This window comes from Arachis duranensis, chromosome 1 (assembly GCF_000817695.3).
Source record: "Arachis duranensis cultivar V14167 chromosome 1, aradu.V14167.gnm2.J7QH, whole genome shotgun sequence".
Taxonomy (NCBI): domain Eukaryota; kingdom Viridiplantae; phylum Streptophyta; class Magnoliopsida; order Fabales; family Fabaceae; genus Arachis; species Arachis duranensis.
The window spans coordinates 97,676,202-97,699,988 of NC_029772.3; the positions used below are offsets into that span (position 1 = coordinate 97,676,202).

At 34.0% G+C, this 23,787-nt stretch overlaps 3 protein-coding genes across 5 annotated transcripts; 1 reads left to right on the top strand and 2 right to left on the bottom strand.

Moving 5' to 3' along the window:
- The first annotated feature begins 7,436 nt into the window (after nt 1-7,436).
- LOC107466452 (O-fucosyltransferase 15) lies at nt 7,437-11,412 on the top strand. The gene is made up of 10 exons (XM_016085432.3): nt 7,437-8,028; nt 8,253-8,339; nt 8,440-8,533; nt 8,648-8,709; nt 8,843-8,931; nt 9,534-9,654; nt 9,750-9,893; nt 10,020-10,351; nt 10,476-10,716; nt 10,914-11,412. Exons 1-10 carry the CDS (start codon nt 7,654-7,656, stop codon nt 11,220-11,222), a joined length of 1,854 nt encoding a protein of 617 aa, XP_015940918.1. The 5' UTR covers nt 7,437-7,653; the 3' UTR covers nt 11,223-11,412.
- Nucleotides 11,413-11,475: 63 nt separating this feature from the next.
- Nucleotides 11,476-16,924, bottom strand: LOC107466444 (subtilisin-like protease SBT2.4). The gene is made up of 9 exons (XM_052252290.1): nt 16,688-16,924; nt 14,429-14,962; nt 14,264-14,359; nt 13,855-13,924; nt 13,480-13,765; nt 13,053-13,393; nt 12,694-12,961; nt 12,321-12,593; nt 11,476-12,210 (listed from the first exon to the last, which is right to left on the bottom strand). The coding sequence occupies exons 1-9, from the start codon at nt 16,915-16,917 to the stop codon at nt 11,798-11,800; spliced, it is 2,511 nt and encodes an 836-aa protein (XP_052108250.1). The 5' UTR covers nt 16,918-16,924; the 3' UTR covers nt 11,476-11,797.
- Nucleotides 16,925-19,454: 2,530 nt separating this feature from the next.
- Nucleotides 19,455-23,599, bottom strand: LOC107466428 (homeobox protein SBH1). Of its 3 annotated transcripts, none has more exons than XM_021126782.2 (5): nt 23,484-23,599; nt 22,876-23,099; nt 22,552-22,792; nt 19,869-20,116; nt 19,455-19,783 (listed from the first exon to the last, which is right to left on the bottom strand). In XM_021126782.2, exons 2-5 carry the CDS (start codon nt 23,071-23,073, stop codon nt 19,580-19,582), a joined length of 891 nt encoding a protein of 296 aa, XP_020982441.1. In that variant the 5' UTR covers nt 23,074-23,099; nt 23,484-23,599; the 3' UTR covers nt 19,455-19,579. The 3 variants fall into 3 exon arrangements, with proteins under 3 accessions (XP_020982441.1, XP_015940900.1, XP_015940893.1); XM_016085414.3 differs by having other exon boundaries at nt 23,268-23,571; XM_016085407.3 differs by having other exon boundaries at nt 22,876-23,571.
- Nucleotides 23,600-23,787: the final 188 nt, after the last annotated feature.

The window sequence follows — 23,787 nt, forward strand, 5'->3', positions numbered from 1 at the left end:
TATGCATGCCCATGGGGGAATCCGGGGAATTAAAGTGTCCGGTCACATCTTGCGACAGAGGGTCAACTAATAGTCTCAAATATACAAGTCACATAATAATCTCTTTCCTTTTTAAAAAAAATACCACTTCAAATCAAAACTCTAATTCTCATAGAAATCTTGGCAGTATCTCCTCTAAAACTCGAATTTCTGCCACCCTTAAAGGATCCCAACTACCAAACCAAATACCTCTCAAACACTCAAATCATTTCCAGTAACAAATTATTTCATAATCAAACAAATACCAATATTAAATCTTTTTCCAAACCGACCAACTTTAACAACAAATTATTGACAACAGCTAAACCTCACATTTTATACCATATACACAATCCATCAATTATTCACTCAATTCATTCCTATCTTAAGGTCTTCTAGCCTGAGTTTTCACGTGACATTAAACATTAACTACGAGAAACCAAAACCATACCTTCGTACGGAATCAAAATATTCAAAGCTCTGGAGAAGCTTTCTGACCGAGCTATCGAAGAAGAAAACGTCCAGAATCGTCTTTGCCTCCTAAAACTCTCGTTGGCCAAATCCAAAGAAAAGAAGAGCTACGTCACCGTCAATTTCCACCAATCAAACGTGGTGCCAACGTGTAGAGGAAGAGGATACGAATACTTTTATCGGATTAGATTTTTTATTGGAGTTACGGATTGTAAGAAATCGAACCCGAAAAGTTAGAGGAGATTTAAGTTCTTACACTTCTCTCTCGGTCACTCTTCTCTCTCATCTCTCATTCTTTCGTTTTCTGTATGTATATATATATGTATGGCGGCGTAAATATAATAATGGTAATAAAGTAAATATTACTTATTCCTTCATATGATACTATTATATATAAAGCTAGCTAATGATATAATAAAGCTAACAATTCTCATAACTATTTATTACATATATGTATACGTATAGAAAGGCTTTTCATTAGCTAAATGGCTGCCACCTTGCGTACATGCATAATAATAATAATAATAATAATAATAATAATAATAATATATATCCAACGTAATCCATAATTGAAGCCGCCTTTTACTTCCATGCTTTATGATTAGTAATACTAATAATACTAACAATAGTAATGATAATTATGTAATAATAATAATAAACGTAATAGTAATAATAATAATACAATTATAGCAATAATATTTATAAAGCTGAAAGTATATGAGTTATTAATATAAATGATATTAGTAATTTAAGGATAAAAGATATTTGGTGAAATATTAGTAAAGCTAAGCTCACCAAAGAGTACTGATATTTATTCATATAATTAAGTATCAAACTCGATAATAATATTATGATCTAAACTCTATTTTTAAATAATTAAAATATCAATTATTTAAATTAAAATATACATATAAATTTCATTATTTATAAATTACTGGAATTATAGTTTTAATTATGTAAAATATTTCATCATAAAATATTTATATATATAAGAATATGAATTTGATTGAATTCAAATAGTTATAAAATTAGTTCAATTACTGATAATAAAATAATTTCTAAAGGTAAAAAAAAACTCCAATTTATGAAATAAATTATAACTTATTTATATTTATATTTTTAAAACTGAAGGTCGTTACACCAAATATTTTCCCAGATTATCCCAAGATGACATCCCAAGACTTCCTCTATGCTCACCCTTACTTGTATTGGAACCTATCTTTCGTAAGTGATCCCTAATTTTTTTCACATTAATCTTTTGACCTGATGTTTCCATATATTTATTTAGTATAAGTATAATCTGGTAGATTTCCGTTTTTTTTGCTTCAGCCAAAATGATGCAATCATCTGCAAAAGGAGATGAGTGAGAGTTGGAGTCCCTGGTCTGATTTTGAACCCCGAGATTTGGTCATCTTTATGTGCTTCTTCCATGAGGATGGAGAAAACCTCAGAAGCTAATATGGATAAAAGATCACCTTTCTAAGTCCTCTTTGCGGATACACCTTTTGTGTTAAATATCCGTTCACTTTAAATCTATAATTTGCACTCCTAACACATGTCATCACCAGTTGCACCTACTCTTTTTGGAACCCAAAAGTTAGAATGACTTTTTCCAAAAAATCCCGCTCCAAGTGGTCGTAGGCCTTATTCATGTCTAGCTTGATTGCCAAATTTTTTGAAGCTTCTTTTCCTTTCTTTTTTAAACTGTGATATGCTTCTTGAACTATAACTATGTTATCCTGAATTAGTCTCCTACTCACAAAAGCACTTTGAATAGGTGAAATTAGCATGTTGAGCCATTTTTTAGCCTCATGACTATGATTTTTGCAATGATTTTGTAAATATAATTGCAACAACTTATCGGTCTCAAATAATTAAGGCTCTCTAGTTACTTGATTTTTTGAATTAAGACCACAATAGTTTCTCCCATACTCTCTGGTAATCTTTATTTCACGAAAAAATTCTTGACCACATCTCCAACTTCCTTGCTTATGCTGTCCTAGTGCTTTTGAAAGAAGAGTCCATTTAATCCATCAGGTCCCAGTGCTCCCATACCGAAGACAACCTCCCTTATCTCACTATCCTTAATTTCTTCCATTAAATCAACATTGATTTCTCGTGTAACCCTCTTCGAAATCTTGCTTATGCACCCTTGCCAATCTATTCTGGTTGAAATTTTAAATATATTTTCAAAATGCTCCTCAATCATCCTCATAATATCCCTTCTTCACAAATTCAATTACCATCCTTGCCTTTCAATCTTTCTATATGTTTCTATCTCGCCTCTAAATGGTGGTTGCATGAAAAAAAAGAAGTATTTTTATCACCCCACCGGAGCCACTTCAGTCTTGTCCTTTGCCTCCAGAATTTTTCTTCTTGCTTCCAAAGATTAGCTATTTTTTATTTTATCTCAATAATCTGCTCCTGCTGTCTTTCTGATAGATCCAAAGCTTGTAGTTTCTGTAATACGGTGCTTATGTTGGCAATCTCTTTCTCCGTTCTTGAGAAGGTTTTTTTGCTCTATTTCTTCAACTCTTGTGTGCAGTTCTTTATTTTTCTGCTAATTTCTGCCATGCTTTTTCACTTTTTGTTGGCTTGTTCCACCCTCTTCTTACAATATTCCCGTATTCTTCATGGTCCTCCTAGTATGCTTCATATTTGAAAAATCTGCTACTCTTCTTCCTTGGTTCTGGCATTATAATAATAAGACTGTGATATGAACTTATAGCTGGTAAAGCAATTAGGGTAGTATATTGGAACATTCTTTTTCATTTCCCAGTTTGTCATAGCTCGATCTATCCTTTATCTTGTAATGAAACCATTTCTTGGGTTGTTGTACCAAGTAAATCTTCCTCCTTTTAATTTTAAATCCATGAGAGCATAAGCATTAATTAGCTTTTTAAATTCAATGATTTGGCTATTTGGTTTTGGGTGAAGGCCAATTTTTTCTTTCTGGTTCAAAATATCATTGAAATCTCCAATAAAAACCTGAGACTTTTGTTAGTCATCTTTTCTAAAAATGAGCTCACTCCATAGCTGCCTCCTTCTAGCAAAAATAAGGTCCCCATATACAAAATTACAATACCATTTTTTCCTTTTTTTATCCTTAACTTGCATTAAAATAAAATTGATACTCCAAGAATATATGATAATATCCAAACTTTCTTTCCAAAATAAGCAAAGACCTCCGGACAAACCCCGGAGTTCTATGCAAAATATTTTATCAAGAAGCTTCTTCCTAAGTTTGTTTACATATATTTCCTTTGATCTTGTTTCTATTAAAAAGACAGTGGCTGGTTTAATCTATTTGCACAAATTTTTCAATTCCAAAACTGTTGCGGGAGCCGTTATCCCGCGACAGTTCCAATTGATTATACTCATAGGTGAGGGTGGGGCATGATAAAGCCCGCCTTCTCAGCCTTTATGCCTTCCATAGTTTCTTCAATTCCTTGCGCATCTTGCACTTTTTGACCTTTACCTGAAATTGTTGGGACCATTTTATTCTTCTTCCTTACTCCCTGAAACTGTGCCAAATTCTCCCATTCTTCAATAACGTCTTCTATTTGCATCTGTACCTCTTCTTCCCTTCCTCTTTTTAGTATTAAAATATTACATAATCTTTGGGCTAAATCAATCTCATATTTGTATATTACTGTCATAACTTGATTGTTGTTGACTTTCTCCTCTTCATCATCTGCAAGTTCAACAATATAAAACCCTCCGTCTTTAACCTTGTGGATTTGTTTTCAATTTTTTTCCTTTACGTCTTCCTGGCTGCATTATCTTTGGAACTTCTCAACATAATCGAACTTGATTCTCTTCTGAATGCCTTCTATATTTATTCTATTCAAGTCCATTTGCTACTCTTCCTCTGCCTTCTCCCCTTATTGTCCCTTCAGCAACTGCCCAGGAATTAAATCATGCTCTTCCTCTTGTGTGCCATTTTTTGATAGAAATATGACCTCGTTAAATGTTTACGATGCATTAGCCTGCTTGCTTAGTGATACTTCATCCTGCCTTTCAAGCCCATCTATTTTTGCTTTATTTTTTTTTTGTGTGAAAGATCTTCTATTTCTTTACCTTTGTCCAAGTACTCCTGCTCCTGTATACTTAAAGCCTTTTTCTCGTGGGTTACTTGCATGGGCTCAACTTCTTTCTCTTTTGGTTTCAAAGTTTGGAAAGGGCCTTTTGAAGCTGGTCCAATCCCCTTCTCATTAATCACTTTCTCACTCTCTCCATCCACTAATATTATTCCAACAACATTTTCTTTATCTTTTTTTTGTTTCTTCCTCCATATTCTGACCATCACAATTTTCAAGACATTGTGTATCTTCTCCCCTGCTTATTTCTTCTATCTCCATCTATTGTTGGAACTTTCTAGTTGCATGTAGGTCTGCTTCTGTATCTCTAGTTTTTGCAGTATCTACCTGCTCTTGGATAGGCCTGCATTCTCTTCCTCCTTCTATTACACATTCTCTATTTCATGTATTTTTTTCACGCGCCACCCATAAATTGGTTCTAAAATTTTAATTCTGTTGTCTTTTTGCCTGATTCCAGCTTTTTCAGCTAATGAAGAAATCGACCTGAGTTCCGAAACTGAAAGATCTGGCCCATATCTTAGTAAGTTTGAGTTGTGAATAGCCATTGTTGTCTCTTTTCTGTAGCTTCTCCTTTCATGACCTATCATTCCACAATTATAGCAATAATTATATAACCTTTCATATTTAAATGATGCCTAAAAATAGCGGCCATTATTTCTCTTGTACCAAAACTCCGTTTTCAATTGCTCCAACGCATTCACCTCCACTCTGACTCTTAAAAAGTTTCTAAACAAATTTTCGTCAACATAAGGATCTTCAACTTTTAATAGTTTCTCCAGAGAAGCTCCTATCTTTTCAGCATTATTTTTGTTCAACTTTTCCAAGGGCAAGGCATGAACTTGGACCTAGATAGCAATAAAGTTATAACATACCTCTTCGAATGAAAGTTTTGGCCTCCACTATTGCAAGCTAAGCATGTGTTCGTCCACCCTCCATGGTCCTTCTCCATGAATTCTTATGGCATTTTCTTCATGCTTGAAGTTGAACAAATATGTATTTGCATCCATGTTTAAGATAATCAAACCTTGAGACTCTCTCCACATTTTCTTGATTAATTTTTTCACAGTAATCTTATTTATATTTTTCTCTGTCAAAATTTTTTCAACCAGCTTCTTTTTTTTCTGATGTTCATTGACATCCTGATCTCCATCATGGTGAAAATTTTTTCCACGTGATACTGCCATGAACTTAAAATGTTGACTAGCTATATTTAGAATTTAGACTCAGAAATGTGTGATTGTTTCAGTTGGTGATGTTATGATTTTTTTTCTTTAACAGAGCTCTACTGTCAAAGATAAACAAGTTTTTTGTGGAAGTAGTTGCTCTAGCTGTCTAGAAAAATCAGCTCTCCCTCTAAGAGAAAAGATCCTCTTTTTCTCCATAAACGGTTGGATTTATAGCTTCCAAAAACGAAGAAAGGCTTCCACTCCACACTTACCTTTTTGTCCTCTCTTATTTGCTTTAATAGTTGGTGGTTAGCCCGATTTATTGTGACCTTTAGTTATCTTTTTTAAAACAGAAAAATGATCTATTTTTTTTAGGTGCATACTATGGTGTTTATATATATTTGTCTAATTTACTAAAATGAAATAAAATTTAATATTTAAATTAAAAAATATAAAAATAAATTATTTTTTAATATTTAAAATTTACCATAAAAAGTAATTTCGGCAATTTCGGCACCAAAATTACAGACATCAGAGAATTGGCTTTTTTTTTAAAGCAAAATGATTAAATTTCTTAAACGTATCGCACCAAAAAAAAAGTTATTTAACGTAACACCACATTCAAATCCGAGATTAAAGAAATCAAACAACAATATACCCAAAAAAAAATGTCGTTGCTACTTAATTTAGGTCTAAGATAAGTTGAGTCGACATATGACACGCACCCCCATTTGCCATTTGTACTGTACCAAATGATACATCTCATGCGTTTTAAGATATTTTTTTCCTCCTGGGGTTGTTTTTGGTGGCCTAATTAATATAAATATGTCTTCAGTGGTGCAATTAAGATTTCTTTTTCTAGTAGTAACACTTTTGGGTGTCCTATTGAATAAAAAAGTTATCTTATCACCTTTGAAACTTTTTGTCTACCAGAGAGTCTGAAACCTTGTCTGGTTAATGCTCACGGAAAAGAAAATGACTAGTGTTCCAATAAGAGAACGGGCTCAATTCTCCAGCATGTTAATTGCCAGTGCGAGTGTGAGTGTAGCAGCACTTGTTCTCCGGCCTCTGCCTATGACACCCATCATCAAATAATTGAGACAAAAAATAATTAAGTAGAATGGACCTAATGTCTTACACCTCTGAGTAACAACATAAAATAATTGAGACAAAAAAACATAATAATAATAATAATAATAATAATAATTGTTCCATTCCCTCTTTAGTAGAGATCTAGCTGTTTCTACTCCATGTCGCTTGAACATTTTCTTTTGAAACTATAACTATTAGTTGCAAATTCAGGAACTAATAGCTGACAAAAGTGCTTGAATTATCAGTTTGGTTAATATCCCCTATTGCTAAGTGGATTGGTCTTACCAAAGCTATAGTGATACTAAACTGCTTCTTTAACTGATCAATGCCAAACTTTTGACGAATAAGCAACATCCTTCTTTGCTTCTTCTTCTTCTTATTTTTTAGTATATTAGTTTATAATTAAACAATAATAACATAATATAAACTAGCAAAAAATAAATAATTATATAAAAAATAAATATAATTATATATTTTGGCCATATATCAAAATTAAACTCCACAAAAAATAACGTGGATGAAAAATATCAATTAATTATATTAAAAAATTGCAATCTAAAAATGGTGTCATGTGTCAATGGAGAATCAGACCCCAGGATTAAGAAGAAAAATAATTCAATTTCACGAAACCAAGTAGAAATTCTACGCTCTTAGCTCATTCATTTTACTTTAACATAAGAACCCCAACTTGGCGCCACGGCTGTTATCACCGTTACTATTCAATCCTACTTTCTTCCTTCGAAACAATTCATTCAGATTTTTTTTGTCTCCACACTTACGGATCTGATCTGAACCGAACCCGAATCATGGTGTCCGCATCCGACGGCCTTCCAGTTCCAGATCGGTGCGGACCCATCGCCACCCGTTCCGCCTCCTTCAACGGTATTTATTCCTCCTCATCCCCCCCTACCCCCCGGAGCCGCCAATCGTCGCCAGTTCACTCGTCGAGGGTGGGCCCCAGTCACCCCTTCAGCTCCCGCAGAAGCAGATCCCAATTTCCATGGTACCGACGGAAACGCCTCAAAGTAGTTATGGCACTTGTTGCTTTGCTAGGTTCCTTATTCCTTGTGAACTGGATTATGCTCGCAAGGCTTCAACATGACGCACCAAATCCTCCTGTTTCTAAATCTGCTGCCAAGTTATCCATCCGTTCCTCTGTTTCCCTTTCAGTTTCGGTTCAGGTGCTTTGTTTCTTCCATTCATAAATAGTATATTGTTATCCTCATATTGTACTCACCGTTAATATAGTATATAGGCATTGATAGTTGGTAGGTAAACATGTGGCTCTAATTTTATATGCTATATATAGAATAGTTGGGATATTAGTATAACTTAATTTCATGGCTGCTGGATGATTTTGTTGTGTTTCTTAGTGTTGGTCATTATTTTTTCCTGATGCTTACAGGGTAAAGGGAACAAGTCTGGAAAAGGGAAAAAACCACACAAGGGATATCAAAGGATGCTGGCTTTGGCTGCCCATGCCTTGGCAGAGGTAAAGCCATAGAGTTTATAGAATGATTTCTAATTGTTTTGGATTTCTCTCTGGTGCATGTTTGTGTAAGTATTTCTGATTTAGTTTTCATATTGGACAGGATAAACGAGAACCAAAGGATTTGTGGCAGGAACCTTTGGCTCCTGCATCTAATTGGAGACCTTGTTCTTATCTGCGTAATTGGGAACCTAATGGTATGTGTGCTAGAACTTAGAACTGCAGCACTTTGTATGTCGGAAAGTGAGTACAAACAAGATTTCCTTGTGTCATGAACTCACACTCTGCTATCCTTTAATGTACTCTCCCAGAAGGAAAGAATGGATACATTTTGGTTACTGCAAATGGTGGGATCAATCAACAGCGGGTTGCTGTAAGTATTCTTTGTTAGACTGCTATGTTTTTATGCTTACTGCATCCTTGAATTTGGGTTTTGTTTGATTTGAAAGTGTTTTTCCTTTTTAACGGATTAACTCAGCATAAATGATCAATTTGGTTCGCCACAGGTTTGCAATGCTGTTGTTGTGGCACGATTACTAAATTCAACTTTGGTCATTCCCAAATTTATGTACAGTAGTGTATGGAGAGATGTGAGGTGATGTTCTGTCTATCTTTTTCCTTCCTCATCCTCTTCATAGTTTGACTAACACAATATAGGGCATGTTTGGTTTGTGTTTCATTTTCATTTCCATTTTCAGTATTCTTTTAGGATTTTATGAAGAAAAAAAAAAGATTTTATTGTTTTCACAGTGAATCTTCTTTTTCCCCACAAAAATACTAAAAACATAATACACTGGAAATGCAAACCAAACAAGCCCCTAATTTCTCTCGAAATATTTAGTTGCTAGACCAAATGCTTAGTACAAACTCTGATGATTACTGGGATGTTATCATATGAAAGTGAATTTTTTATGATTGTTGTAGCTGAATAAAACCTGTGATTCTAATACATAGCTACAAGTTATATGAAAAATTCAGGGGGATAGGTTAGATGGTTAGGCATATGGGTTAGCAATTCAGTAACTACTGCCTTTTTTATCCCATATTTTTGGAAGGGAAACTACCATGGTAAAATTTCTAGTTTTAGCATTTATTCTACTTTAGTTTTATATTCACATTTGCTGTCCATGGGTATTCTCTTATGACGTTTCGAATTTGTAAGTGTAACTTATGATCTCTTATTTCATAATTTCATAGTCAATTCAGCGATATCTATCAAGAGGAGCTTTTTATTAACTACTTGACTCCTGATATTCGGATAGTGCGTGAACTTCCCAAGGAACTGCAGTCTTTGGACTTGGAGGCAATTGGTAGTGTTGTAAGTAACTTTCCTACTTCAGGAGACTATAAGAATATAAGTACACTCAAATATATTGGTTCTGTATGTTCTTAATTGTGGGAATGCTTTTTCAGGTGACAGATGTTGACATGGTAAAGGAGGCAAAGCCTAGCTTTTACTTGAAAAACATCCTACCTATTATACTTAAAAATCAAGTAGTTCACTTTGTTGGATTTGGGAATCGCCTTGCATTTGACCCAATACCATTTGAACTTCAGGTAAATGTCATTTGATGCTTAGATATTACAATCAATTCGCCAGGTTCTGGCAGATATGCCTCTATTATTGTCTTTCTTGAATTTCAAGCCCTAGTGTGCTATTCCTAATCGGGGAAATTCATATAGAGACTTCGTTGCAGATGTAACTTTCATGCGCTGCAATTTGTTCCCAGAATACAAGAAACTGGTGCTTTGCTTCTTAAAAGATTACGCAAACATGAAGGTCTTATTGGACCATTGGACCGTTATCTTCTTGGTCCATTTGCAGATTCAGTTGAGGAAAATGGAAATAATGTCAAGAAAGCATCAAAATACCTAGCTATACATCTCAGATTTGAAATTGACATGGTTTCCCATTCTTTATGTGAATTTGGGGGAGGTGAAGAAGAGAGGAAAGAATTGGATGCATATCGTGAAATTCATTTCCCTGCATTGGCACAGTTGAAGAGGACTACAAAGTATGTGTTACTATAATCTTAATCATGTGAAATTCTCCCCCCAGACAGAAATTTTATTTTTGATAAAGAAAAAGCCTTGCTCTTGGAACTTGTTTGACCTCAATAATTTGAATATTCTATGCAGATTGCCTTCTCCCTCAGAGCTCAGGGCCGAAGGCCTATGTCCTTTGACACCGGAAGAAGCAGTCCTTATGCTTGCTGGTCTTGGTTTCAACCGCAAGACACATGTATTTGTAGCTGGATCTAATTTATATGGAGGTCGCTCACGGTTGGTTGCTTTGACCAGCTTGTACCCTAAATTAGTCACTAAGGAGAACTTGCTTTCTGCTGCCGAACTTGAACCCTTTGCAAATTATTCATCTCAGGTGAGTATCGGTTGACATTGTTCAATTTGTGTTTTTATGCTATTTGATCCTTAGCATCATTTGAGCCTGCATAGCAATGTGTGCGTGCGTGCATGTGCATGTGGATATGAAAACACAACATCATAAGAGGAACATTGGGTCTTTTTGGCTTTACTGTTACTCTACTGACGAATAACAAGAAACGATATCTATTGTAGTTAGCAGCACTGGACTTCATAGGATGCACTGCTTCTGATGCATTTGCCATGACCGATTCGGGTAGTCAGTTGTCATCTTTGGTGTCCGGGTATCGAATATATTATGGAGGAGGAAGAATGCCAACAATACGTCCTAATAAGCGCAGGCTTGCTAGTATATTCATGAAGAACTCTACCATAGAATGGCGAGTGTTTGAACAGAGAGTGAGGAAAGCAATTAGACAAACTAAGCATGTACAGACAAGGCCCAAGGCTAGAAGTGTTTACAGATATCCTAGGTGTAAAGAATGTATGTGCAGTACAGATTGATTCATTTGTTTTAGCTTGGTTTAATTGCCCATTGCAATTTTATACATTCTTTTTCATTTATTCTACTAGTTAGTTATTTTTCTTTACTAATTTGGTTAGGCTGCTCCATGTTATAGCTACACTGTACCATAACTTAGCATGGGATTGATCTCTGACAAATAGTAACCATTGTCATATACGATTCTTTCAAGCTCTTTTTGCTCCATAGATTTTGTTGCTAAAAGCCGAATATTTAACAATAGTTTGGGCTGGGTTATCCTGTCACTTAAGGTTATCTTGGAACTAATACAACCGAACTCCTTTGAATCTTGCAGGCTCGGGCTTAGAGTCTAAAGAACAAATTAGGAGTTATTCTATACATTTAAGTATTTTTGCATGTAATTATTATGGAAAAATATTAGGTGACCAATATCTTTTTTCTCTTACATTTGTCTTGCATGGTAACCAACACCAGCCAACTTCTCATAATTGTTGACCCCTAGCATTCCCCACTTTTATGCGACCATGTCAGAGTTAAACTGACTAAAACCCAGTTGCATAACAAAAGGTGGCTGTTTTGCTAGGTAGTGTGATTTTCAATATATTAAAGAAGGTAAAACTGACAACGTTATTCTTACAATGTGATTCAAATTTCCTGTCAAAACAATTTCACCAAAGCTGAAATTTTTCATGGTTGCGTAAACATTGAGTCGAATATTCAGATCTTGTGTTCCTTGCGGACTTATGGTAAACCAAGTTGGAGACAGATCGACAGTAGTTCCAAATGGAGGCATAACAGTGGCCAAATATGTCTCCGTTTTGTTCCCCACATTGATGAAAGTTCTTCGCATAGAAGCTGAACCTCTCAGTGAAGATATTGTTACTGAAGGAAGGTTTAGATCATATGGATCGGAAAATGATTGGTTGCAAGGTACCCCTATGGTTGCAAGTATTGTATCCTGGCCAATGCCGGGCAAAGAGCATAAGAAGCTGACATAGTCTGCAAACTCTGTTTTAAGAAGAGTAAACATTATTCATGTTGTGAGCAGGTAAAAGAACCAAGCTGATCAAGCATTCAATTCTAAGTGTGTGGCTCTTCTACTTTACTAGTACATATACCTGATGGCAGAACCAAGCCTGGATCATTGGCACGGTTAGGGTTGACAATGCCTGCCCCACATTCAAAGGGAGTGGAGGAATGCAAGGTGCCTATGGGATAGCTTTCTGCCATTATATTCTCTCCAAGATTATCAAACTTTGTGCTGGTTGTGGTTATTGCAGATGCTATCATAGATGGAGTCCATGATGGATTATATTGCTTGATTAGTGCTGCGATTCCGGCTACATGAGGTGTGGCCATGCTGGTACCGGATAATATTGCAAATTCATGCCCTATATGTGTTATAACAGAAGAGTTACAACAGCAACTAAGATTTGTGATTGAATAGAGTTGGCTAAATAGATCAGACGACGCTATAATATCGATGTGTACCTCTCAGCATGGGATTCGAGACACTCATGGGGCTATAAGCTGCCCATATTTGGTCCCCTGGAGCAAGAACATCAGGTTTAAGTACATCAGCAAGACTTTTTCTATTGTTACTGATATCCGGACCCCTTGAAGAAAATAAACTAACAACCGGCGATCGCTCCGTGAAAGAGGCTACTCTTCCTTCCCCTATAGCTGCCATGGCATCAGATTCTATGAAATTTCCTCTCTCATCCCTCTTGGTATGTTCTTCATAATATTGTGATATAACCTACATTTAGGAGCAACCGTTTATTCAGTTAATGGAAGCCTTGTTTCGGTTAGAATACAAAAAATGATGACTAATTAGTTCTTTTTTATACCTTGGCATCATCTACACGAGAGATCAATATGGAAGGAAGAGCAAAAGGATATGCCTGCGGTTTGTAACTACCATATCTTGGATTTGCAACATAGATAAAACCTGAGAATCCTAGAGTCCTTGCTGTATCAACAATGGCAGCAAAAGAGGAGGTTCCAGTATAGAATCCATATGAGCAGGTACAGATAACTATCCTTGCAAACACCAAGTTTGGATCGAAAGCTTCTGGATGCTGGCACTCTTCTATATATTCCGGAGTGTGTTGGAATGTTCCATTTTTTTTCAATGCATCCTTGGCTAACACCAGCTTTTGTAAAACTTTTCCATTTCCAAAACCTGGCCCTGAATAGGTAATTAAATAAAGAAGCTCAAACAAAAGGAGCATTATGCTCTTGGAACATTGCGTTTGGGAACCTAAGCGGCATTACCTGATAGGCTAGCACCATCTAGAACTTGGCCATTCCCAAGAAGAAGATGAGCAGGGTAGGTTCTGTCAGTGGTGGAAGCGCCAACCCCCATGGCCCAGGGACTAAAAGAGACCACAGTTGAAGGATATGGACCCTTGTTCCCTGCAGCTTGGACCACAAAAACTCCTGCTTTCCTTGCAAATAACATGGCAACCTCAAACATGTTTAAGAAGGTTAATGTGCCATCTGGTGGTGGTTCATCTGGTCCCACAGACACTGTTAATATATCCACCCTATCACTCACAGCCTGCATATGTATATATATATTTATATAAATCAATCAAACAATTAGGTATTCAAAGATTAATTATTTGACAATGTATGTGCAAAAATTACTTGATCCATAGCTGCAACAACATCTGCAAGAGTTGACCCGCTTGGATATGCAGCCTTATAAACCGCAATCCTGCAATGCAACAAAAACAAAACAAAAAAGTAATAAACTTTACATAATATAGCAAAACCAGTAAAAATATCTATCTGAAATATGTCATACTCAAGGCAAGGAACCGATATTAAAAAATGGTGGATACTATCGTGAAGATTTTACAATTGTCTTCATGTAAATATACATCTTTTTTATCATTAGATAATAAATTGTAGGGTTTGATTTGATATGCTATAAAAGTGTTATCTTTTTTCAAAATGTGGCTAAACAAACAAATCACATTTTTAACACAAGACTTTTTATAAGAAGATGTTTTTAACATCTTCATTTGAGTAGGTGCCTTAAAAAATACCTGACCTTGCACGAGGTGCCATACCGCTAGCTTTCCCATAGAAGACGCCGTTCACAACAACGGGAACACCACCATTTCCAGCAGCAATAGAGGCAACATGACTGAAATCATCAAAAGTAACAATCATACATCTTAGAAGATAAGTTGAGGTGAGTAGCAGAATGGATTACCTGCCATGTCCTTCAGCATCAAAGGGTGAAAGGATGTCGACAGAAGCATTAAGGTTCACCGCAGCTTGGGCACCAGCAGAGAAGAACTTGGCAGACACAATCTTGCCATTGCAAGAAGAAGCAGGGAAGAAGGGACCGAACTGACACTCAGCGGAAGAGAAAGAAGAGAGGTTAGAGGTGAAAGGGTGCAAGTTGGGATCGTAAGCGAAGCTAGGGTGGGTGGGGTTGATGCCGCTGTCAACAAAACCAATGACAACGCCGTCGCCGGCGTGTGCGGGTCCTCCAAGCTGCGTCCAAATACCAGTGGGTAAGCTTAGAAACTGGGGAGTGTGGGTTGTCATAAGCTTGGCTCCGTTGTCTCTCTGTACAAGCTTCACTCCGGCCAAGTTTCTCAGCCTCGTGGCCTGGGATCGGCTCGTGTGCACGGAAAACCCATTGAACATGTGTTTGAAGCTGTGGAGCTTCTTGTAGCTTCCATCTTCCAGAGCGCTTTGTAGAATTTCATCGTGTTTTGCTTCCGTTTCCTCGCGCAAACTATTTTATCAATAAAAGTAAGACAACACTTTCTTTTTTCGAACTTTTGTTATTTTTTTAAAACGTGGATTGTTGGGTTGTTATTCATAAATGTAGTACAGTTTTATTAGAAAAGTAAAAATCAAACCGTCCGATTTATTTGAAGTACAGAAATCAAACCATTCGATTTCTAGAGCTGTCCGATTTGTAGATGTACAGAAATCGGACTATCCGATTTATGAAAGGTACACAAATTAGACCGTCCAATTTGTGTTAAAAAAAATTAAAAAATTTAGGGTATAGAAATCGGACCCTCCAATTTGTATACTTTTAACAATTTTAAAAAACACCAAAAATTACAATGTTAAGGTATATTACTACTTTTACTTTCCTAACAAAAAAAATTAGCCTTCTTTTTTACATATTTTTATCTAATTTTTTTTATTTCATAATTTACTAATATATTTTAAATATTATTAACTAAAAATAATAAATTTTACTGGCCTCTAACATTTTTCTAAAAATAAAGAGTAAATAGTTATTTTTTTAATTTATCAAAAAAAAATGTTACTTCTTCAAATTAAAAAACTTTACAAACTAAGTCAAGTCGATCAGTTATTAACATTTTATGAAATTAATAATTCATGTAATTGTTAAAATAATTTTTTATGTAATACTTTTGTATAAAAGCACGAATCTTATCTATTTTAATTTTCCTTATCGTTTTTGAAAAATTGCTTTTGCAATTTCTAAATATGACACTTATGAGATAAAACCCTGATAATAACAAATCTTTAAATCATTTTAGGTGTATATTAAATCAGATATTAATATAAAATATATATAAATTAATTAAACTATATATATTTATGTATGTAAATATATAGTGCCTAATAATTTAGTGACAGTTTATTGTGCGTATAGTATTTTTTAAACTTTAAATAAGATTGATTATTGATTTCTTTGGTAATTAATACTGACTATACTGTCAGGTCAATGGAAATTAATGTTCATAACAACTAAATGTTATTAATGTATTTTGTGATTCAAGTAATTTACGATTAGAGATTTTTTTATGATAAGAAAATTAGAAAGAATAATAAAATACAAATATGATTTAGTTTAAGAAAGTTAAGATATCCGTAAGATATCGAAGTAAGTAAATGCTAAATATAGTTTTTTATTATATAAATAAAGTCAGAAAGAATAATAAAAATGCAAATATGCTTTAATTAATGAAAATTAAGAGATTAAGATATCAAATTAAGTGATTTTTCTTTTATGATAAAATGTAGAGAGAATAATAAATGCTAGTTGAACAAGTAATGGTTAGCATCACCGAAATACAAATATGCTTTAATTAGAGAAAATTAAAAGATTCAGATATATTGCAACAAGTAATGCTAAATAGAATTCATTTTCCTTTGTTATAATTAATTAACATTGTCATCAGAAACATGTGAGAAATTTCTTAGAAATAACCGAAAAAAATCAATTTGACGTGAAGTCGACTTCATCTGAATTTTCACCTTATATATACTTAATTTGTTAGTGAATACGAATTTAGAAGAGTAGAAGTTTCTCATTTCGGTGTCATGATGATGAATCAATGATCTGAAATAACTTGACAGAAGATTTTAGAAGAAAAATTATTTGCAAATGAACATGATTTCTGCTGTATAAATGAGACATTATAATAAATCGGACTATGAACAGAGAGTAAATTAATCAAACCAAAGTCTCTACTATGAACTAATTAACCTGTTGGGATCAATTGTTGTTGAATCTTGACTATGAGAACCTTTTTGGAAAGCAATCCCATCTCCTTCCAATAGAACCAAGTATATGTGTCTCTCTTCATCATCATGAAAACAAGTAATGGAAATCACAAAGATTGAAATGAAGATACTCATCATCAGTAACAGTGTTAGTGATGATGGTAAAACCATGGAGGTAACACTATTCCCTTTAGCCATTGTTGAGGCGAAGAAAAAAAAAAAAAGAAAGATTTGTTGAAGAGTTGATGGTAATAACGATTCTTATATATAGAGATGCAAAGCAAGGAGATAAAATAGCCTCACTGATAACGTGAACGAATTCTAAAATTTAGCATATTTTAAGGTAATTTATATCATTTCTTAGTGCTAGCTTTACCAAGCAATTGCATGAGTCTATTAATAAAAAATGCATGTCATCTCACGCGAAGATGAATCCTCCCCTCGCAAACAAGCAATATAAAACCCGTAGAACATTCTGTTACTTGGTCGGTCCAATTAGGAAGAGTTTATGTTTTTGGGCCTAATATGGTGACGTAAAGGGTTCTTATGTTTAGTTTTCCTCCTTTTTTTCTAGTGGAAAAATGGAAATTATTTCTTGGATTTGGATTTAATTTGTCATTCTTACATGAATACAACTAGGAAAATTTCTGAAAACATTATGATCATAGATGGTTCATTCATGGCCATATAATCAAAGAATAATATTAAGAGTATATATAAGGAATGGTACGGTGTTATGGTGTCTACCATGTTTCATTTTTACATTATATGATATAAATACAAAAAGTGGAATCTATACTTTTTTTTCTCTCACTTTTTAAGCAAGTTAGACACTAATTTTTAAGACACTAGAATTTTTCATAAGAAATAGATAAAGAAGCTTTTCAAAACGAAAATATTAAGAACTAAAAGTTTATTTTTAACCTAATTTTTTTAGGATAAGATATATTTAGAATTTGTTTTAAAAGATATATGTCTCATAATTTTTAATTTTTATAATTTTTTTTAATAATTTTAAATATTAATTATTTATTTTATTATTTATTCATAAAGTAAATCGATGAATTGATATTGGAAAAATGTGCGTTTGCTTACAATAAAAGATATCTTTTGTGGAGCAATAGTGTAATACTACTTAGCCAAAATATTATACAGAATAAATAAAGATATATGATTAATAACATTTGTGTTTATAAGAGAATGTGAATCACTCTTTTAATTTAATTGTCACAATAATCTTTTTTTAATTATCTTTTTTCATTTAATTATACTAAAAGTTAATTCCAAATTTAATGTGAATCGAATTTTAAAAATTTCTCCCTCATTATTACTATATGCATTTTTTTGTTGCCCACAGTATTTTCAACCCAACAGGACAAGGACAAGAACTAATTTGTCATTGATCGGAACTCCATTTAAGGGTTTGCAACACTTGTTTAAGCGGACGAGTGACATTCAACCAACCCAAGTTGGTTTACTACATGCGTTTACAATTCTATAAAACTGACTAAAAGTTGAATTTTAAAAGACAAATAACATTTTTGTATTTAATATATAAATCAATGTTTTTATATATAATAAATATTACAGCAAAAATGATAAGGCACGTAAAAGTAGGGATGTTTATAGATCGGATCGTATTCGCAGATTTACCGTAAATATTCACATCCGATCAAAAAATTGCGGGTATGATCGAATCCGCAGAATGATAAGATTAGGATTTGATCTGCACCCTTTAAGGATCGAATCGCGGATATCTGCTCTGCATCCACGTATCTGATCTGTAGATCCACACAATAATAATTAAAATATATATATATATAGTATTATATTTATTTGTTTGTATGTTTTAGTTAGTAGTTTTTATCTCATATATTGTATTATTTTATTTTTGTTATTTAAAAAAGTTTGATAAAAATATTTTTGGAATAAATAGGTTTTAAAAGTGTGAAAGAAACATTTTTATTGAATTTTTTACATAGAAATATAATTAAAAAGAGAAGGTTTAATTATGTAGATATACCCGATATCCGATCCGCAAATATACGGATAAGATCGGATCCAACACTAAAAAATGTGAATATCATATCATATCCGATCAGATAGAAATTGTGCAGATCAAATCGAATTTTCAACCATATCCGATCTGCGTACACCCTACGTGAAAGGATAATAATTAAACTTTGCTCATCTCATTAAATAAAGTTAAAAATAGAAAGTTTTAACTAATTTTGGTTCAATAAATTTGGTTTTCAAACTTTTTTTGTTATTTGCAAATTTAAATTTTATTTAAGAATTTATAATTAGTCCATAAATTATTATATATATAAAACAACATTCAAATCTTCGAAATTTTCTTTAAGGTTATATATATATGCCTTTTGTATGCTTTTCTTTTGTTGATATTAAAAGTGATTACCAAAAATTTACACCATAAAAAATGTAAAAAGAATAATGTAAACATAATTTTTTTATTTTTATTTTTTTGTGGGTCCACATTGAACTGTTTCTTAAACCTAGGTCTTAGATAGAAGGAGAAATTTTACCCGCCGAAATTTATGTTGTGGCCAAATCGCCAAGTTTGACGTTATATTTTGGCCCGCCGTGTGAGATAATCGAAAATGGCTTCGCTTATGTTTGGACTAATGAATGGATCAAGTCCTCTCATTTTCTTTAATTCAGAAGCTCCAAGTCCAATTACAAAATACAGTTTATGATTGAACACCTAGGTTCCGTTATATATATTTAATAGCATCATAACTAACTACTTAAGACGTGCGTTGCTCTCTACATACATTACATTTATATGCTAAATTTTTAAGTTTGAAGTGATGAATGCCTTTGCATTTATTTTTGTTTCTCAAAGCATTGTGTGGGAAAAATCCATGGGAAAGGGATTGGCCACAACATTGTCAATGTAATAATGTGGATGGCTTTGATCCATCACCACAAACTGCATATCCTCTGAAGGCTTCCAATGCCGTTTCCTTTGATTAATAAACCAGTTGTTTATCTGTTTCTGATCCAAACCTGTTGACTCTGCAAGCGCCACCTTCTGTGATTCCTGTTCATACATACAAAAATCTCCACATTTTTCTATCACATTTTTCACAAAATTGAAGATCATGATATAGTTTTAAGGCACATACAGATGGGTAAGGCCATTTGTGATGTCTGCTCCACCATTCAAGTAGCTGTTGCCTTGCTTCTTTAGGGAGCTTCCCTTTTTTCCTCTTCTTCATGAATTCCTGCTTCAGACTACCAAGGTATCCGCTGTACTTGCGCAACAGCTGACCCTTCAGCTCCCGCTCCTCTGCTTGCGGATCAATTATTGCATTGTTTTGTAAATCAACATCGTCCTCAGATGATCCATTCCTATCAACACCTTCATTACCGGCTGATTTGTTTCATATCAGCCGCATTAAGCACTAGAACTCATAAGATTGAATATTAAAGAGCAAGGCATGATTAAGACTAATCATATTTTTGTCAAAGAAGTGTATCTATCTGCAACTCCTTTTAACATTTGGGCTCAGAATGTGCAAAGAACATCACATTTCCTTGATCAAGAAAACCAACAAATTATTCAATTAATGTTATATGTAGCTGTAATAACTAACCATGTCAAACAATTAACACCAATGAATGACATCTTCAGCAATATGCCATATGTATTAGGCTACACTTTATCTAACAACTTACTGAACTTAGGCATTCATTCGAGACCAAATTGGCAACTGCGACGGAACAGTCTAAATATACAATATAGGTCTCCGGATTAATAAGCTTATTCAAAGACTAAGCAGCACTCAATGTTTTCATTCACCTTACATCGGTCGGTCACTTGCATAAGTCATAATGCAGCAATAACCTTGGGATGTATGTTCTTGGAGGAACCGTATCAGTATCAGCAATATCTCTAGCAAGAATATCAACAATTGTTGAAATCATAGAAGCTGATAGCCATAACCATAATTCAATGGCTAATTATCCTTAAATATTTATTAGGGGTGTATTAAACTCCTTCACCAATACCATTAAGGTGAAAAGTGGATGAATATTTTTTATTATTACTCCTTAAAATATAGACTTGGATAGTCTTAAGTCTGATAATTAACCACACCAGGACAATTTGCTAGGATCCATTCCCCCCAATAATCCAATTCCATAATTAATAATGTTAACTTTAGATGAACTAGCTAGTCACACACGTGGGGGACAAAGGACAAAAATATACTATCCATTGATCTATGGATTTATCTCCAAAACCATTTAGCCTTACACTTTAAACCAATCAATGGGGAAAAGGATACTATATTTGGCCCATCAATAGTTGAAAGATTGAGAACATTGATTCACTTAAACAGGTTAAGTTTATATGCAAGCTAAGGCGATATGCAATATGCGATGAACTTTACATGTTTTTCCATCAGTCTTTGATACTTTAGCAGCAAAGTTTGACATTATGGTGGGGTGGTATTGAATTGACATATTCATTATTTACATGAAGATAAAGACAGTGGTTATCCATTTTTAGTTACAAGACAAGCAAATAAATAGTACCACTACATCTTGTTACAAACAATTATAGCAATAATAAGCATATCAAGGATAATGCATCTGCAAATCATGGTAATATGCATCTGCACCTACGGATACAAAAACGCCAAAATGGACTCTATCCGTAGTAATGTAACATTGCACACGAATACATTGAATGTAAGTTTTTTTATTTTTTTAAATAATTAAATTATAAAAGAAAGTTTCCTTGAAAGAATAAGTCCTAATGGGGTACTTGATTGCCAAAATCTTAATTTTAAAAGTAAGATTTGGTTGAGATAGGAAGAGCCATTCTTTTCCCACATTCATTTATCACCACAGAATGCTTAAAAAATAGAACGGATATAATATAATAACAAAAATATAAATGAGTGATTATGAGACAATAATGTGGAATAAGAATTTTGTAGTCAATAGAAAAAAATGATGAAATCCTTTGTAGTAAGTTCTCTAGAAGAATTAATTTCTAAAGTTCTCTATGATTGAAAACTTGAAAATTTACTATGAGTAATGATTGTAATTTCTAATCATTTTTCTAGTTTACTGCTACTATAGTTACTTCTAAAACTCTAATGTAGAAAAATTCTTAAAAACAAATAAAGAAGGTAGTAAATTAATTGTTAATAATAAGCACACTAGAGTAAAGTAAATGCACTTATACACAAGCCAACTTAAAAAAGCTATATGAAATTATCAATCTAAAAAGACCAATTCAGAAGAAAATTCATTGTTGATCATCATCCATATATATATGATATAAAAGTATGGGAAGCTATACCTATTCAAATTTGGTGGAATGCAACAAAAAACAAATGCTTATCCATGAACTAACTATAGAGTTTCATATTTTAATTTTTTTTGTTATTTTTTCCCCCAATAATCTATGCCAAACAGGACAAATACTCCACCTGGGGATGAACACTAGGCAGCACCAGTTTCCAGAAACCCTAGTAGGTTCATCATAGTCACGGTAAGCATGTGAAATGGGGAAATTTTAATAAACTGACAAATAAATACTTGGATTCTGCTTTTCCAGAAACAGGTGAAATTATGCGAATTTAATTTAAAGTAGAGTAGTTAGATGAGAGAAGCTTCATTCAATGCCCTAATACCGAGAAGACTGAGTTACCTTGCACACATACATATGTATCTACCACTAGTACTACTACTAGTACTTTATTTTAAAGTTTTTTCATGAAACAAAGTAGTGATATGGTTATTGAAGAAAAGGAAAGAAAGAAAAGAGCGTTATGGAAGTAGTTGGGTGATCACCGAAGTTATTGGAAGGAGAAATGGAGAGGGATTTGAACTGGGACTCCATGCGCTGAAGGAAAAGCATGGATTCCTTGAAGGGTTTGGAGAGTTCTTGCTCGTACTTGATAAGCATCTCACAGTAGGCCTCCATGAACTGATCCAGCGCTGGATCTTCACCTATGCAAGAAGTTGCTGCCATTGCCGCTGCAGATTCACATGCTTCTTCTAACCTTGCCACCACTTCAGGCGGTGCTCCAACCTGCACAACTCTAACCACTCAGGGAAACAAAAAGAAAAAAGATCCAACTGTTCTCATCATCATTATATATGGTTATTGTTCACCTTTTGACAATTGACGTATGCAGCCAAGAGGCGATGATAGTGAGGATGAGACATGATCTTGGCCTTGAGAGCTGATGAAGAGGAAGAAGAAGAAGAGCTTCCATGGTGGTTGTTGTGTATGTCCATAAAGTAACATATCCCAGTGTTGTTGGTGTGGAGCATGTTGTTGCGGATTGGTTCTTGATGAGTAGTAAGCATGGGAAGAGGGAAGGAACTATTTGTGTCTGCATTATTAGGATTAGAGTAATTAAGATTAGGAAGAGGATTAATAACTTGATTGTGAGTGGTAGTGAGTAAAGGCATCATGATGATTGGATAAATCCCACTATTATTACTACTACTACTACTCATGATGTTCTCGCCAAAAGCCATCATACTATAAGTGCCATTACCCTCCTCCATTTCAATAAGCAGTTAACATGAGGATTAGGATGATGCGTGTGTTTCAGTCTCTCCCGGAATTTATGGTAGAAAAGAAAGTTTCAGAAGAAAATCCAGAACAGTTGAGTTTGCATGGATGGAGGAGTAGTACTAGAAAGGATAGAGATTTGGAGTTGAAGCAGCAGAGAGCACGCGGGGGCACAGAGAGAGTGAGAGAAGGGGCTCACCTCATTCGTGCACTGCTACCCTTTTACCTTCCCAATGAATTTCCTTCACTACTGCCACTGCAACAAACACAGAGATTCAATCTTCAAACCAAACTGTAAGGAACGATCAAATCGAGGACCACCCAACAAGTCACAGGACCCTTATATTCTTCTTTTTATTTGCACAATTATGTAAAGTAATTTTAGATGTAAACGTTATGTTATCAAAAATAATTATTTTTTATACATATAAGTATATTCAAATTTAATTTTCATAAGTTAAAAGTGTAAAGTATAAACTAGTTAAAATACGCTCTTTAAAAAG